The sequence below is a fragment of the Lentinus tigrinus genome (genome assembly GCF_003813185.1).
Source record: "Lentinus tigrinus ALCF2SS1-7 unplaced genomic scaffold L226scaffold_33, whole genome shotgun sequence".
Classification (NCBI taxonomy): Eukaryota; Fungi; Basidiomycota; class Agaricomycetes; order Polyporales; family Polyporaceae; genus Lentinus; species Lentinus tigrinus.
This window is the reverse complement of record NW_027137942.1, coordinates 226,189-243,235: the sequence shown is the minus strand read 5'-3', so window position 1 is coordinate 243,235 and position 17,047 is coordinate 226,189. Positions and strand designations below refer to the sequence as shown.

The 17,047-nt window shown below is 54.6% G+C and overlaps 5 protein-coding genes across 5 annotated transcripts; 2 read left to right on the top strand and 3 right to left on the bottom strand.

Annotated features, from left to right (window-relative positions):
* Window positions 1–303: 303 nt before the first annotated feature.
* Window positions 304–1,974, top strand: L226DRAFT_574392 (uncharacterized protein; the record flags this gene model as incomplete). Its single annotated transcript, XM_067685029.1, has 9 exons — window positions 304–612; window positions 669–732; window positions 784–863; window positions 920–1,101; window positions 1,164–1,176; window positions 1,236–1,340; window positions 1,388–1,642; window positions 1,694–1,765; window positions 1,834–1,974. The coding sequence occupies 9 exons, from the start codon at window positions 304–306 to the stop codon at window positions 1,972–1,974; spliced, it is 1,221 nt and encodes a 406-aa protein (XP_067531519.1).
* A 115-nt stretch (window positions 1,975–2,089) lies between these two features.
* Window positions 2,090–3,351, bottom strand: L226DRAFT_218714 (NAD(P)-binding protein). Its single transcript, XM_067672979.1, has 5 exons — window positions 3,126–3,351; window positions 2,818–3,067; window positions 2,525–2,752; window positions 2,390–2,459; window positions 2,090–2,335 (listed from the first exon to the last, which is right to left on the bottom strand). Exons 1-5 carry the CDS (start codon window positions 3,152–3,154, stop codon window positions 2,205–2,207), a joined length of 708 nt encoding a protein of 235 aa, XP_067531518.1. The 5' UTR covers window positions 3,155–3,351; the 3' UTR covers window positions 2,090–2,204.
* An 881-nt stretch (window positions 3,352–4,232) lies between these two features.
* On the bottom strand, window positions 4,233–5,359 carry L226DRAFT_547573 (C-factor; the record flags this gene model as incomplete). Its single annotated transcript, XM_067682509.1, has 5 exons — window positions 4,233–4,363; window positions 4,425–4,494; window positions 4,563–4,790; window positions 4,856–5,108; window positions 5,319–5,359. 5 exons carry the CDS (start codon window positions 5,357–5,359, stop codon window positions 4,233–4,235), a joined length of 723 nt encoding a protein of 240 aa, XP_067531517.1.
* A 1,019-nt stretch (window positions 5,360–6,378) lies between these two features.
* On the bottom strand, window positions 6,379–7,073 carry L226DRAFT_538553 (uncharacterized protein). The gene is made up of 4 exons (XM_067681521.1): window positions 6,829–7,073; window positions 6,720–6,760; window positions 6,517–6,668; window positions 6,379–6,441 (listed from the first exon to the last, which is right to left on the bottom strand). The coding sequence occupies exons 2-4, from the start codon at window positions 6,724–6,726 to the stop codon at window positions 6,418–6,420; spliced, it is 183 nt and encodes a 60-aa protein (XP_067531516.1). The 5' UTR covers window positions 6,727–6,760; window positions 6,829–7,073; the 3' UTR covers window positions 6,379–6,417.
* Window positions 7,074–8,924: 1,851 nt separating this feature from the next.
* On the top strand, window positions 8,925–16,981 carry L226DRAFT_469457 (uncharacterized protein; the record flags this gene model as incomplete). Its single annotated transcript, XM_067676222.1, has 24 exons — window positions 8,925–9,455; window positions 9,517–9,558; window positions 9,610–9,773; window positions 9,823–10,002; window positions 10,052–10,585; window positions 10,635–11,495; window positions 11,556–11,574; window positions 11,626–11,683; window positions 11,749–12,599; window positions 12,658–12,709; window positions 12,760–12,788; window positions 12,849–12,930; window positions 12,991–13,050; window positions 13,105–13,246; window positions 13,300–13,447; window positions 13,505–13,732; window positions 13,797–13,913; window positions 13,975–14,256; window positions 14,318–14,493; window positions 14,546–15,014; window positions 15,076–15,145; window positions 15,198–16,640; window positions 16,705–16,760; window positions 16,817–16,981. The coding sequence occupies 24 exons, from the start codon at window positions 8,925–8,927 to the stop codon at window positions 16,979–16,981; spliced, it is 6,759 nt and encodes a 2,252-aa protein (XP_067531515.1).
* Window positions 16,982–17,047: the final 66 nt, after the last annotated feature.

The following is a 17,047-nucleotide window of genomic DNA, read 5'->3' as shown; positions in this document are numbered from 1 at the left end:
GGTGGACGCGCCGGTGGACATAGAGAGTTCGGATTGCCCATTCTACGCTTATGTGGTTTGTTGGTGGCGTTTCGATCCACACCGCCGGTGTCGAAGGTGGTGGAGTGGGAGAAATGGAAGTGCGGACACCAGAGCTTACCATGACGGATGGCCGCTCTAATCAGAAGACTCGGCCACCACGTTGAAGTGAAAGCTCCTCTCTGTCTCTGACTAACGGGTCTCGGACCACTACAGCATCCAGGTATATGAGGACCGCTGTCCTTCGCTGATAATAGTCAACCCTCACCTCTTCCAACAACCACGATGGCTGCGACCATATCCAGGTCCTCGACATTCACGGAGAGATATGAGAAGGATCTTCACGCGGCTGTCGGCGGCAAGATAGACCTTCACAGCGAGCCCATCTATACCGGATTCAAGAAGGCCATAGAGTCGGACACCGTGCAGAACGCCACCCGGAGCGCGATTGAGGACCTCAACAGCACTGTCAAGGACATCAGGAAGGCCTTCCGGAAGATCCGCCAGGATCTTCAACGTTTCGACAAGGAACGTTTCGAGGATAAGAACGGTGCTGTGCTCCAGCTCTCTCCGGAGTGGGACGAGCTGCATGAGGTACGCCCTGAGTCGCTGGACATTGCGATGGTTGACGATGATGATCGTACTTTCAGCATTTCCTTGAGATCCTGGATATCAGCCGTGAAAACGCCATCGAGGCTGCGGCATTCATGCAACGTGAGTTCTATGCCGATCTCCGTGGATGTTCCTCTGACATACCCTCAACAGAGTACACGAACACGATGTTGCAAGATGTCAAAGAGTCCGACTACCCCGCATTGAAGGAGGAACTATCGAACTTCGCTGTGGTATGTCGTTCTTCTCGGACTATTAATCTGTGTGCTGATATCCGAATGTCATCGAGATGCTTTCGAAGAAAGAGGAGAAAGCTGGGACAGCAAAGACGGAGTTCAGCAAACTCGCCGACAACGTCTATCTATTCAGTACCAAGATTGACTTAGTTCTCGAAGACGCAGACACGAATATCAAAGAGCAAATACACAAGGCCCAACACCGCATTGCGGACTTACACGTTCGCCTGAAACGGTACGTATTATCGTTCACAGCTGTGGCATCATAAGCATTCTGATTGCGCTCGTGTCTCGCAGGATCTCTGAAAAGGTAAGAAGCCGATCCATGGTGTCAAGTAACACGAGGCACTAATGCATAACTATATTCAGACGACCCAACTGGCCACAGCATGCATAGCTTCGTTCGCAACGGCCGCTCTGGGTGTCGGTCTCGCCATTGTGACGCTCTCCCCGGAGGCGTTTGTGCTCGCCATCGTAAGTAGTATCCTGCCCTCCTTGAGCCACTATGCACTTCTAACAAGCGGATCTCCACGCGCAACGCACGAATCTCGAAGACGTCTACCATTGCTTTTGGCAAGTCCGCGTCCGGGCTCTCCAATCTCATGCACGAAAAGAAGGGTGCCAAGGCAGACTTGGAGGACAGTAGCAAGGAGATATTGCAGCTCATTGAGCGGCAGGATACTCTGGCTCAGATCAAGACGTCAGTTGAGCAGACGAAGCTCGACATCAAACAGCTGTCGTCGCAGATCAATACTTTCGTGAACATCTGGAACGCGGTAAGTACAACTACAGGCGGATTACCACGCGCTGACATTATGCCTTCGCAGCTCAAGCACGATCTCCATTCTTTCAACGAACAACTGGACTACGCGGTCAATCCGGACGTGCAGATCAACAAGGTAAACACTCTCACTTTATGGGATAACAGTTGGCATGACGCTCACAACGCGATGTACCTCACGCACAGTTCTTCCCGAAGAAAATTGCCAACACTCGGGAGCTCTACAAAACTCTGATCGGGCTCCTCGAGGAGTATGCGAAGGGCTCGGTAGACAGAGAGGACGAGGAAACCCTCTGCAACCCCACCGACGCAACTACGGAGGCGTAAGATTGGTTTGCTCCGACCTCGTATTCCCGGGTTACCGCCTATCTTACGTGTTCGCCACCGACCAACAGTCTTAATTCTTGTTTCTACCAAGTTGTTTCCGCTCCGCCACAGGTTGTATTCCCTATGTCATACGTTTCTCCCAGTGTAAAGAATGCCTCATTGCCTAAGTATTCGCATATGTACTCGTATACTTACGTCCTATCCAGGACGGGCTGAATCTATGGCGCCGCTCACCAGGGCAGGCGCTCTCCGTTGTAGCGAACGTACGCGCCACTATCCGCATGGGTCAAGGATCCGACAACCTTCGTGATACCGTCAATGCACTCCGTGATCGTGACCGGGGCACCAGGGCCACCCATGTCTAGTAGCAGCCAGTCAGCGACAATCGTGTGGCAGACCAGAGGATGACGCTCACCAGTCTGGACCCAACCGGGATCAAGGAGAACAATCGTCAGGTCAGGTCGCTCCTGAACCTGCTTATACGTCTACACATTCCGCTCTGTCAGTTGCGCCTAGTCCGCGGCTGAAGACCGCCGGGTGAGAGACGTACCAGCATATTGAGAGCCGTCTTCGTAAGCGAGTAGGACGTGTAGATCGCGCCCATCCCGTGACCGATGCTGGCGAGGAAGCTTGAGACGTTGATGATCGTCTTCTTGTTGCTCTTCTCCACTAGCGGGACGAAGACCTGGCTAACGACCGCGGGCCCGACGACGTTCGTCACGAACTGCGGGACCATGATATTCGTGTCCATGCTGAAGGCCCGGTCCTCCGCCTCGAGCTGCACGAAAACAGCGTTAGCAAGACTCTTCACTGTGCGGATCTTTGAGCTGAGGGTGTACGTACGATACCGGCGTTGTTGATCAGGTAGTCGAGGCCGTGCTCGCCGACGATGGATGCGACTTCGGGGAAGGAGGCGTGGATGGAGGCGGCGTCGTTGACGTCGATCTTGACGACGTGCAAAGTTCCCTTCGAGCCGTCCTTCAGGCCCTGTAGAGCGGACGCCTTCTCGGGGTTGCGGCATGCGGCTACGACGAGGTTTGAGGGGTCTTGAAGAAGTCGCTCGACGAGCGCGAGACCGATGCCGCGCGACGTGCTGCATGGCTCATGCGGTCAGGCTGCATTCAGGAGTCGCAGAGTGGTCTTGGACATACCCAGTGATGAGCCATGTGGTAGGAGCCATGGCGATCGGAGGTTGTAAGTCGGGATGAGTGTAGAGGGAGTAGGAGTTCAGGTCTGAGAGTTACTGTAAGGGCGCGTTGACGGGCTTTATATACCCCTCCTGGATGCGGCAAATTGACGTCCAACCAAGTCTGAGCGGTTTGGAAACGGTGTCCGTGTTACGAGGCCGCGCGTCGTCCGAACGTTGACCAAGTTTGTATAATTTGTCGACGTGCGGAACTGTCGTGCCACCGACGTGCCGTACCTCAGCAGCTAGATGCATAGGATGCCTCGATAAGCTCGGTCTGCTCACGTCAGCTTCTGAATCACTTACTCGAAAAAAAGCATTAAAGCCTCAAGAGGGGGTCGGGGTATGAGAGAGTCGTAGTCGAGGTATACGCGACCGCGTACTAGGCCTATGGTTGCTTCATACTTAGGAGTTTCCGGACGGGACCGTGCCATGACACGGTGACCTTCTTATCGAAAAAACATCACCCAGAGTATCTTGGAATGGCCTGAGGTCAGGTCCCAAGATGTTGATAGGAATCTTGGCGAGATTATCTGGGCCTCGGGAGGGTTAGTCACAGACCGCCGTAGCCCTCGGTCTTCGTGAGTAATGCCCGCGCCCATGTAGCGATCTCCCGACCTGTACGCGAAGGTACTCATGTGAGCCTCCAATGTGTCCGGTACTTCTGATCCTCCTCCGCAAACCGAAAGCATGATCCAGTCGTTTTTCGTGGGTGTAAGAGTCTGCGAGTATCGGATGAGTGAGCTCCAAGGACCAAGAGTAGAGAAGACTCGCCATTGTTGGCGCTCTAAACGAGGCCTCCCATGCATCGGTATGGGAGCTCGTAAAGCGATGAAACTCGAAAGGGAGCGGGTATACACGCACTGGCTGACGTGAACAGAGGAAGAAAACTAGATAGACGCCTGAGCTTAATGCTGCCATCAATATGTTTACTTACTTACCTTAATTGACGGGTTATTCTATCTTCTTACTTGCCGAGCCGGCGAGCGTATCGTGTAAGTCCTATTGATAGCTATAGCGTGACTGCTAAGGCTTCATACAACGATATGAACTTCTACGCTCCTGCTACCATTCACCAAGCGATGGTCCCGCCGTCGTATTGGAAGAACTTCCCGCTGTCCTCGTGCTTCAAACCCGTCACGGTGCGGATAATGTTCGAGACGCTCTCCTCGGGCTCCAGAATCGCGCCTTCTCCGCCCATCACTGCATGTCGATCGTCCGTAGTGAGTCAATCCAGTCTTCCGGGGATCCACGCAATGCTCACCTGTCTTAACCCAGCCGGGGTCCAGGACAATTACTGTGAAGTCCGGACGCTCGGTCTTCTGTTTGTACGCCTATGACATGATTCGGTGCGTGAATCGCGACGTCGCTCGTGCTGGTACTTCAAGCATTCAAGACTTACCAGCATGTTCAGGGCGGTCTTGCTGATGGTGTACGTCGCGCACTTAGGACCAAGGTCGAGCCCGATGCTCGCCAGGCCACTAGTGATGTTGATGATCGTTTTCTTCTGGCTCTTCTCCAGGAGGTGAAGGTAGCATTGCGACATGACCGCGGGCCCGATGACGTTCGCTTGGATGGTGCGCATCAAGACGGCGGACGAGAACGTGAAGGCGGTGTCGTTGCCTTCGTTCTGCGTATTCACATGTGGGATGCGTGAGTACTCGGAAAGGAAGAGAGGGCAGACACTGGACGTACGATAGCGGCGTTGTTGTAGAGATAGTCGATGCTGGCGTTCTCTCCAAGAAGCTCTTCGACCACCTTGACAGAATCGCGGATGGAATCCTCGTCAGATACGTCTATCCGAGCGATATGGAGAGTTCCTTTGGCAGTGTCCTTCAGCGCGTGCAGGTCGTTCGCGCCTGGTGGGTTCCGGCACGTCGCGACGATGACATTTGACAGGTTCGTCAAGAGCTGTTTGGTCAGCTCAAGACCGATCCCACGAGAAGCACTAGACGGATAAGAGTCAGCCTTAATAAGCGAAGTAATTACTATAGCACGGCTCACCATCACGAAACCGGGGGTCCCAGATATATGGGCGTATCTCGCCCTGTAGTCCGCAAATTGGCCTGTATGGGTCCAGTAATAGGGCTTAGGTTATAAGCGTGCTCCCAGTTAATGCAGACGTCCAAATTTACTTACCATTTACTTATTTACTTACAATATGGTCTCCTTCCTGCATAAATAAATGTATGGAAGCATCCCATAAGGACGCTTCCCGGTAACTGACCATCGGATTCTGACTATAGCCTGTAAGATAGTTGGACAATGATAGGCATCTGTACTTACAGAGCCAGTAATACGAATGGAGAGAGAGCTGCCCTAAATCATCGCCAACAGAAACTCGCACGGGAAGATGTCTGAAGATCGAATAGATTCATTGACAGTCAAATACAATACACGAGCATATTGGCGCCGAGCTACAGAGTCCGAGACAAAACATGGGGGCAAGAGGCATACGGGTCCTGGTGGCAGCAGAGTATTGAAGGAGCGGAATCGTTCGAAGACCTGCAAGGATACTGATCCAGCGAACGTCAGCAAAATGGGCGAGAGCATTTGAAAGGGAGAGAGCATGCTTACCATTTGTAGGAGGGAGCCTTGACTCAGCAAGAGTCGTGCTACTGAACAGTATGGTCAGTGAAGGGCGCATGTACATACTCGTCCAGAGCGAACTCACCTAACCGTCGTCATCATCATTGTCGATGTCGCAAAGGTGTTGCCGTGGTCGCAGGTGTAGCGATCGCCGCAATGGAACCACTCCCCGGAGGAGAGACATGCACTGATCGCACACCGCAAACGTGTGTGTCAGCGAGCGGAGATACCCTGTGTATGGCACACGCGCATATGTCCGATGACGACAATTGTTGTTAGCCCAGTGTCATTCTCGAGCGGAGCGACACGAAAGTACCTTTCAGGTCCGCCAGGTTGAACACGCCATCCGCTGGCCCGACCGGCTTCTTGTACCTGTCAGTTACTGTGAGCTATTTTGGGCGCAGTCGGCGAGGCGGCACAAGCACGTACAGCTGCGGCAATGGCGGCTGCAAAACGAGCGGCCGGTCGACAGGTTTCGGTAGCTTGAAGAAGACGTGCCACGGGTCGTGCAGCGCGTATGAGCGCGCCTTGCACCATTTGCGCTGTGATTTTCACCGAACGTTGAAACAAGGCGCTGCAACCATCGTCAGCATGCTTGCTCATGCGGTAAGCTTCAAGCCATTACGTACCAGACTAATGGGTTTGGGGTATGCGGGACAGTTGGCGCACTAGTACCACACGCCGATGATTGGCTGGATCGAGCACTCTTCAGACCGTATGCAATGGTGGGTGCATTCAGCAAAAGCGGAGGAGACAGGGCTACATACCTGAGTGCATCCATTGCACACCATGCCGTGGTCGCTCTGTACAGACGCGGCGTCGACACGCGTGCCGGTTCTCAGTACGGTGTGCGAACACGCCAATCCGTAGGAGTTGCGCTGCCGGCGGCCGTTCACACTACCCACCAGCAAACCCCAGGCTGCGATCGCAGGTCAGTATAGGACGATGTTCGAAGCTGGAATGTACTTACCAGGCATATCGCACGAATGAGCTGCTCAGCGGTAATGGTTTCTATGCGCGGGCGGCCCGGGGTAGGTCAGGATAAGAGCGCATATAGTGACCCAGTTGCTCATACACACCTTCCTCAGCCTGTCTGCTGCTCGTGTTGCTCTGAGTAAAGTTCTTCGCCGCCGAAGACGACCCCTGAGAGTTCCGCATGGAAGCCGAGGCATCCTTGGCCACTGTTGAAGACGACGTGCTTGGCTTTGATGACTGCGCGCACCACTTGTTCGTGACCGCATTCGGTGGTTCGCATGGCGTGTCATTGCAATTGTTGAGAAGAGGCAGGGAAGCAGACGAGAACAATGAGCACGGGTAGTGGTGGTAAAGAGACAAAAGCGGGAGAAGGAAGAAGTGTCGCGGAGGTCCGTTATGTAGCCCGCCTGCCAAAGTCGCGTGGGCGGCTGATCCTCCACTTGCCTAAAACGTGTGCGCGTCATACCGCACACGCATACAGTCATGTGGGTGCGTTTCAGCCTCGCAAGTTCTTTTAGATATGGCTGGCAATGACGACGACGTGATCATGATGTTCATTTACATACAGTACTCAAGACAAGGATGAGGACGAGGATGGCATTCGGCTCGACTCCAGTCGCCTCTTGATGCGCGCGCGCAAGTGAATACTTCTCAAATTGGGTCTCTCAGGTAGGTACAGAAGCTGATAATTCTATTTCTTTACTAGAATAAACTGTTAGCTCATTACAATCGAGCTTCGAGTCGGACGGAATCATACAGGTGGCCGTCGGATAGACGGTTCCCGATCGAGCAATGCAGACGCCCAATACTCGGACCCAAGCCTGCCTTGCTCTGCACGCTTCGTCTTGCCCGTATTCCCCTATCGTCAACTCCCCCGTTTGCTGATGACCCAGTGATGAGCCAGGTTGTCATGTCTGTCATTGTTCTTGTCGTTCGCAGGGAGGGATCTATGTCAGTGTCGAGGAAGTGACGGGCCTTCATATAGTCCTTCGGGGCCCGCGGTACAGTACCTGGCGGAGAATAGTCTTTCAATCAATGAGTCAGCGAGGGTGTACCAGCTGCTTGAGGGCCGCCTACCAAATATAACGAGAGGATGGTTGGTCACTTGGCTGGCGACATGTCTCGCCGGCGAAATCTCGGGATTGGGCCATCCATCGGCACCGATCTGAGCCGCGCTAGCTGTAAACTGCACATCAGCAGAGTCACTTGCAAAGTTGGAGGCAAGGGAGTCGTACATCATGGATTTTCGGGAGCATGCGGCCAGTGACTCAAAACTAGAGAGCGTAGAGATTGAGGCAAGTTGTCGCCAGTCAAAGATCGAGTGCTAAGTACTGAGTAGATACCTCATGAAGAGCAATGAGAGTCTCTGTAGGCTTAGGCTCAGCTCGATCTTTTGGCGAAGTAGAAGTAGAACATGAAGGTCGACTTCAACTTGCACTTCGTCACCTTCAAGCCGGGCGTCTGCATGCATGCGGCCCGAGAGTTGCCCCAGCGCCTTAAGCCGACTTGGACTCCACTCGAGCTCGATAGTTCAGAACAGTTTCGAACGACTTGCTCTTCACCACAATGACTACCTGTACAGCCATCCTTCATTTTCCTCGTGAGTATGCAATCTTCTGGATTGAAGAATATGCGCCGTAGCGTGCGGCATGGACTGGCGCGTCATCGGTCGACGATATTGGTGAGAAGAACTTCGACTAGAGATCTTTGTTGAACTGATACTAAATTTGCGGCAGAAAACTACACACAATCAGCCGTTTAATCTTTTGTTACGTGTCTGAGCTTGCAGAGCTCACGCTCGGCTCTACGCGAGGCTTGCCCGACACCTCCGTGCTCAGCCAGGTCTACGCAAGCTCTGTCCGTCTCATTGTCGGGACGTATGTTTCTGAAAAGCTCGTAACTAAATTGCTTAGACGTGCGCCAAATGTTGCATGCAGTGTATGTGGAGGCGGAGAAAGTGAGTATGGTATATAAATGTAGCCCGATGTAGCGCTGGGTCTCGTGTCGCGTGCGATGGGACTCGGAGACAGCGTTCCATTGGCGCGCCTCGAGATAGGGAATGGGCTAGCCGTTGCTGATATGAACAGCCAGATCGCGCGTGCTTCTTACCCTCAACGTGTACCTCCCTAATTCAAGGTGCCGATCACCCTGTCTCTCACCACCATCCCACCCGCTTGAATCGACACTCACTCCCTCCCAGATGTCCCAGCAGAGCGGCCCCTGCAGATTGTTTAACACTCCCAAGGGCTGTCACTATGGCAAGAGGTGCAAATTCTCTCATGACCGTTCCAGTTCCTCTCGGTCGTCTCCGTCACCGGCCCCGTCTCCCGCTCGTAGCCGTTCACAAACTCCGGCTCCTCAGAGCCCCAGATCGCCCGGAAAACCCCCCAGTGGTATCCCTCGGAATGTGTGCCAGTTCTTTTGGACGAGTGGCGCATGTTCAAGGGGCTTCGAATGCTCGTACCGACATGTGAAGCAGGTGGGGACTGGGGAGGGGGACGGTGCTACCGCAGCACAGGCAGACGAGGACGCCGCCCTGGACTTTTTCTCACCGGAAGGCCTCGCCATTAGCGCCGGTTCCGTGCGCGAGGACCGACACAACCTGAACCCAAGCGACGTTCACAATCACCTCAAGGATTTCCTGCGCGACAACTATCGCTTCGACTCAGCCGCGCAGATCCAGGGTTTCGTCCGGATTCTGGCCAGTGTCAACGATCGCAACAAGTCTTGGGTACGTGCACATCGTATCTACGGTGACGAGACTGGGTATCTAACGGACATGCTACTGGCAGAACACGGAGAGTGCGCAGGAGTTCTTGCAGACTGTCGTCAAGGTAGGTACATATCCCCCACTTTCTTAGCCCTCCGCTCACGATCAGCGCAAGGGCAATGCTCTACATCGTGTTGGGGACGTCCTCCGCTTTGAGCAGGTGGACGTCTCAGTCGGCTTTCACACTGGTCACCTCTCCTTCCAGCGTGGTTATTTCCCTATCTTCCAGTTCTTTGCCTCGGATCTCGTCTTGAAGTCCACGTTACACAAAAACATAAAGTGAGTGACCCCGTGATCGAGTTAGCCATACCGTCCTAATTCTCTACAGTGTACTATACACAATCATCAAGAACAATCACGAATCGGTCTTCGCTACTCTCCACAGATGCATTGGGGCCATGATGACTGCCAAGTCATGGAAGGATCCCACCCCAAACCTCTCGTCTACTCTTCAGAACACCCTCGACGGTGTAACCGTGTTCAGGACATCGTCGACCTTACTTCTCCAGTGAGCCCATCACCGCGTGTCTACTGCTAAAACTCACCAGTACTCATAGATACTTCAATCGCTACAACGACGGCATCCGCAACTTCTCGGATGTACCGAGATTCGTCAAGCAATTCGGTGAGTGGTTCGAGACTTGGGCAAGCGACATCTCTGCCCCCTATCCACGTTTCCAGGACTCGATCACGTCCGTACCCGAGAGCAACCGCAGGCTCCTGATCAATCACATCCGAGACGACATCGATCGCCTGACCACCATTGTCGAGCGGGAAACAGGCGTCGTCATGCGGCTTCAGAAGGGCCCGCAGAAGTCCACGCTGTCTTGTGAACAGCGAACTCAAGCTCGCGTCGCACAGCTTGCGCAGACATACGATCCTCCGGGCGAGCTCCGGCCTGACGGACCCCGACACGACAACGATTACCAGGAGATCAGGTCCATCCGCATCGCGCCTACCCATGCTGAGTTGTTCTCTCCTGTCGCGCCCTACATGCCGGTCTTCAGCCCCGACGCCCCGCACCACCTTCCAGTTGGCTCGATGGAGCGCCATCTCGACATCCAGTTCCGCTTGCTACGCGAAGAGCTCATGTGAGTTGGTCCGGATTACGTATCCACTTGCGACTGACGTGTACTCTAGATCGACCACTCGCTCTTCTCTGACCGTCATCCAAGACGATCTGCTCAAGATCTGGGAAGGGCGACGCCAAAAAAATGAAAAGACGAAGCTTGAACAGTTGGTCGAGAAGAACGGCGGCGCGTACCGTACGACCGGTCGCGACTCTGTCTTCTTCCAGGTCTACACGAACACCGAGTTCCTTGCAGGACCGCCCGAGGCCCGGAAGCGCGGCGTCACTGTCACGCTGGTACTTGACGCCCCTCCCGGCGGGACCGCGCGCGACAAGGATGCGAAGAAACGCTTCGCGTACTGGGAACACAGTCGAAGACTACAGGGTGCCAGCCTCGTCGCCCTCGTGGTGGTGTCGAACCGAACCGTCCGTGTCTATCTCGGGGTCGTCGCGTCTTACAGCAAGGACATCGCTGAGTCTGCCAAGCTTGAGCAGGGACGCATTCAGCTTCGAGTGTCGTTCTTCGACCCCGAGGTTGAGCTTATGGCTCTCCGTGGTGAGCGGCTATGTGTGAGCAAGTCGTCGTTCGCCATGTTAGTCGACAACGGCGTGATGTTCGAGTCCGTGCGGCCGTTCCTGCACAAGCTCCAGACGACCGAACCAACGGACATCCCGTTCTCACGCTACATCGCCTCTGGTGGCGAGCTTGCGAATGTCCAGGTTCTGCGGCCGAAGTATGCGCTCGCTCCGGGATTCAAGTTCAAGTTGCAGTGTCTGGCGAAGAAGGGCGCGAGCGTTGCCGACCTTGACATCACGAACCCGCTGGCTGTCGCCAGGGCCCGCGACCAGTTGAGGAAGCTCAGCGTACTCGATCCAAGCCAGGCAGAGGCGGTTGTGGACAGTCTGACGAGAGAAGTGTCGCTCATTCAAGGGTGAGGTTGCCATTATCGCCGTTGACATAGACTTTCGCTTGCTGACATGCATGTCCCCAGCCCGCCCGGAACTGGAAAGGTCGTTAGGTTGACTTGTCTGGCGTGATTCTCGCTGATATACTCTCTCCAGAGCTACACGGCCAAGGAGATCCTTCGTGTCCTTTTCTCGAGCAAGATTAGACCGATCGGTATGTGTACTATCCCAACGGCTCGAAGTCGTTCTCACTCTGACACCTCGGATGGGGCGAAACAGTACTCATTGCCTTCACAAACCATGCTCTGGACCACATGCTCACGTCCGTACTCGACGCCGGCATCACGGAGAAGGTCGTTCGTCTTGGTACACGATCCTCTGACGAACGCATCTCGCAGTACACGCTGGACAAGCTCGAGAAACTGGCGACGGCCCCCTCACTAGATCGCTCAATTCGACGTCAGTATCACACCATGAAGGAGCTGGAGGAGCGTATGATGGAGACCATGACCTCGATCCGTCTCCCCTTCCTCACCTGGGAGAAGATCGAGGAGTATCTTGACATCCATCATCCCGACCATGCGGAACTGATTAGGATCCCACCATTCTGGATAGCACAACTCTTCGAGCTGAAGGGACGGGAAGAAGAGCAAGAGGGCGAGTTTGTCAAGGTCGATCACAAGAAGAAAGGAAAGAAACAGACCGTCGACAACTCCGTCACGCACACGCTATACGGATTTTGGCGCGAAGGATTTGACTTACAGTATATCCAGCAGCAGCCAGTTACGCCCGTTCCGCAGTCGACCAAGGGCAAGGGCAAGGGCAAGGGCAAGGGACGCGCAGACGCAATCCCCGACGAGCCGCAGTCTCTCCTCACCAATCCTCTCGCATTCTTCGCATCCCTCGGGTTCAGTAGCTTGCCCCCGGTACCCCGCATGAACCGACCTCTTAGCCAACTGCTGAACGCTGCAAACGTTTGGTCGATGTCTATGCCCGAACGCGGAAAGCTGGCGGAAGACTGGGAGCACAGGATCCGAAACTTGGCGTACATCTCGCGGCTCGGCGAGTACAAGCGTCTCAAGAAGGAGTACGAGGAGGCTTGCAAGGAACACGATGACATGAGGGATGAGGTGAGCGTGTTCTTATCGAGTAGCAATAAAGCTTGTCTCATCATTCCCTCTGCCTTAGATCCGGCGTCGTCTTCTGAGCCAAACGGACTTGATCGCATGCACGACGACAGGTAGGTTGATGAACATTCGAAATCTACGGTGGACTCACTCGGTGTTATAGGCGCGGCGTCGTTGACTTCACTGTTGAGCGTGGGTTTTGTTTCTAGACTCCGAATATCACGGTGCCGTCGATGCTGATAATCTCTCCAGAGCATCGCTCCCCGAGTACTCATGGTAGAGGAAGCGGGGCAAGTCCTCGAAGCCCACATCCTTTCTTCGCTCGTCTCATCCGGTGCGTATGTCCGTACTTTGGACGATCAATCTCCCGCTGACTGTCCCGTCCACCCGCTAGTCCATCATCTTATCTGCATCGGGGACCCTCGGCAATTGCGCCCAACGTTGGCCACTTATAGTGAGCTATGCCCTTGAGATGTGGCGAGGTCGGTGCTTATGTCGTCCTCCTCAGCCTTGTCCATGGACAGTACAATCGGAAACGAGCTGTACAAGTTCGACAGGTCACTCATGGAACGCCTCTCGGATACCGGGTATCCGATGTCGCAGATCAATGTACAACGCCGGATGCGACCTACGATCTCGCACTTCATCAGGTATGACTACGTTCCGAAACGTTCTTGCTTTAGGGTCTGACCGTCGCCTACAGGGAAATCCTCTACCCGAAGCTTGAGGACAACGAGCTTGTGTCACGATACCCTTCCGTTCAAGGCATGCGGAAGGACGTGTTCTTCCTCAATCATCTCAACAAGGAGAATGGTACCGAGGACTCCGTTTCAAAATTCAACATGTTCGAGGTAAAGAAGTTGTTGCAATGCTGTCAATAACACTGACGATAGTGAAAATTCTGATAGGTGGAGATGATCCGTGACCTCGTCGTCTACTTCCTCCGCCAAGGAACGTACAGCGGTCCTGGGGACATTGCCGTCCTATGCGCATATCTCGGCCAACTGCAGAAGGTTCGTGCGGCCCTGCGTGACCTGAAGATTGCGGTTGCGGTGGACGAGAGAGACGCGGAGCAACTCGCGCGACAAGGGATAGATGAAGTCGTCGAGTTCGAAGAAGTTCTGGTGGCGAAACATGTGAGTGTCGCATATAATTCACTGTACTACGCGCATGTGCTAACGTAGATTTCACAATTTCTAGGTTCGACTGGGTACAGTTGACATTTTCCAAGGTCAAGAGGCGAAGATCGTCATTGTCTCCCTCGTGAGGAACTCAGGACAAATTGACACGGGCTCGAATTCGATCGGTTTCCTCAAGGTCAGTCCGAGGCACACACGATCAATATTTGTACTACTGTTCTGACCAGGCTGCAATGTAGAGTCCCAATCGTATCAACGTTGCTCTGTCAAGAGCGAAACATGGACTCTATGTCTTTGGGAATGCAGCAAACCTGCGTCAGAACGGGACCTGGTGCACCATCCTCGACGAGATGGAGAACCGCGATCAGATAGGGACCGCATTCCCAATCATCTGCCCTCGCCACCCCGAGCAAGTGAATCTCATCTCCAAGCCAGGAGAGCTGCCCATTGTCGCTCCAGTTGGTGGATGTACCCTCCCGTGCGAAGCCCGTCTTGTATGTGGTCACATCTGTCCCTCCGCGGTGAGTTGTGATCGTCATCGAGCGCTATCTGTTGAGGAGTAATCTCACACGAGCCTCTTAGTGCCACTCTGCGATCGATAACCATCGCAGTATTCAATGTCTTGAGCCTTGCAACCGAACGCCGTGTCCCCGCAAGCATCCTTGCCAGAAGCGCTGCTCCGATGAATGCGGCGATTGCCAATTCCCCATGTATCACGTTGTCCTACCATGTGGTCATATTGGAAACAAAGTGCCCTGGTAGGTATTTAGTCGAACTACAGCATCTACGGTCGCTCACGTACTACTTCAGCCACATGCTCGAGGATCTAGGAGCGTTCAAGTGCAATACGAGGGTACGGAAGGAGCTCCCAGGGTGCGAACATTCGGCGACAATGGCTTGTCATCAAGATCCCAGCACAGTGTGGTGTCAAGAACCGTGCGGGGGCACATTGCAATGCTGCACCAAGATGTGCAAGTCCTCGTGCGGGAACTGTCGCTCCCTCACCAATCAGAAGTCGCCCGATGTCGCGAGCAAGGGCAAGGTCGTGCGCACACAGCACGGAGGTCACCCATGCGAACGGCTCCTCTACTGCGAACACAAGTGTGGACTACAATGCCACTCTAAGGATGCCGAGTGCAACACGTCGTGTCGCGAGCGGTGCCGCCAACAGTGTACGCACCACAAGTGCCCGAAGCCCTGCTCTGAGCCTTGCGCTCCATGTATGGAACCTTGTCCTTGGATGTGCGCCCATGCGTCCTGCCCCACTCTGTGCGGTTCGGTAGGTCGCAGTACCTCATGCCTCGATCCTCATGATTGCTGACAGTGACACGGTGATATAGATCTGTTCTCGTCTGCCCTGTGATGAACCTTGCGCGAACGTGCTCGAATGTGGCCATGCTTGTCCCTCCGGTAAGTATCTCGTCGATGTTCCGGGACATGTGTCTAATGCTAGCTCTTACAGTCTGCGGCGAGCCGTGCGCGATGCAGAAGTGCATCAACTGCATGCCTGGAGACCAGAAAGCCGACATTGTCGACTTCATCATGCAGCGACGTCTTGAGGAGATCGACCTTGACTCCACCGACATCAGCGACCGCCTCATAACTCTGGCATGTGGACACATCTTCACCGCGGAAACCCTCGATGGCCACTGCAACATGAAGGCATTCTACGAGATAGACGACATGGGTCGCTTCCTCTCTACGAAGTCCCCGCCAGTCAACTACCAGAAGCCGCCGACGTGTCCGACTTGTAGAGGCCCAATCACTGCCCTCCGGTACGGTCGTGTCACGAAGCGTGCAACGTTAGATATCCTGGAGCAGAACGTCGCAGGAAGCATGTCTCGCGCGCTCGAAGATTGCAGTCCGGCCATTGCAGAGTTCACTTCGTCCATGGATGGCTGTCGCGAGCAGGCGAAGAAGCTCCAAGTGGGCGCTGCTGACGAGAAGCAGCAGAACACTGCACGGAAGGATGCGACTTCGTTTGCGCAGGCTAACGGACCTCTTCCTGCAACCGCTTTGGACCTGGAGGGAATGCAAAAGGTCCACGGGATAGCTCTCGAGGAGGCACGCACCTGGTACCAGATCGTGAAGCCGATAATCGTCCTCTACCGGCGCATTGTGAAGATTGCTACGACACGCGGGGCTCACGTCAAAGCCTACGAAGCCGCTCTCAGCACGCTCTACAGGCTCGAGCTGCAAGAGATCGCGAACGACCCCACGAGAGCGACGGAGTCTCCGGAGACTATGGCCCTCCTCATCGTCGACTACAAGATCGGACAGCCCCCGCCTAAGGCGGACATCCGCTTCCAGGTCGAGGCGTACTTCCTGTCGCTCGAGATCCGCGCCCTCATTGCTCAGCTCGCGCAGGCTCGCGTGGAAGGGCTGGCGACCACCTCGAACGATCAGGACGCGATCCAACACCGAAGCCTCTGGACGACCTTCGTGTCTTTCTTGTACTCTTCCTGCGTCGTCGACGCCCAGAAGGCCGTGACGCTTGCGAGTAACTCATCTGCATCCCGACAGGTCGCGCGCGCATCTGTCCAGAAGCTCCGCTTTGAGTTTGAGGACTTCAGATGGAGGATCATGTGCGACCGCACGGAGCTTCTGCGGTCCAGCAGCTTCAATGAGGAGGAACGCACCAAGCTGTCGCGTCGCGTCAAGAACTACAAGTATCTGATGCTTCAAGGATCTGACCACATTCAGAAAGCATACACCCGCCAGAGACCCTCGCAGACCATGGACGAGCTGAAGGCGGAACGTTACTGGTTGGACGACAACTGTAGGAAGAAGGTCGAGACGTGGCAGGGCGAGTGCGATGCGCTCGAACAGTACATCGTCAAGGGAGGGTTCTACCAACCGTTGTCAACGCAGGAAGTTGAGGATATCGTCAAGTCTTTCGGGTTCTGTGCGTGGCTGTCCTGTATTGCTGATCGCGTGGGGTACGACTTGGCTGACTTCTCGTTGCACAGCACATCGAGGACACTTCTTCAACTGCGAGAACGGACACACCTTCGTCATCACGGAGGTATGCATCTTCCGGCCGTCTTACCTCCACCTACACTGACGATTCTCGGATGACAGTGCGGCGGCGCGATGGAAGCAGCGACGTGCCCAGAGTGCAAAGCACCGATCGGAGGCGGCGGTCATCGTCTGTTGAATTCTAACACCAGGGCGACCGAGTTTGAGGCCGTCGCGAGGAGGCAAGGCTCGCTTGACTCTCCATGGACTTGGGGGCGCGATGCGTAGTGGCGCTACGTCGTCACGTTGCTGTTCTGCAGATCCTGGAGCTACAGAGTAAGGTCGGTTTGTGCG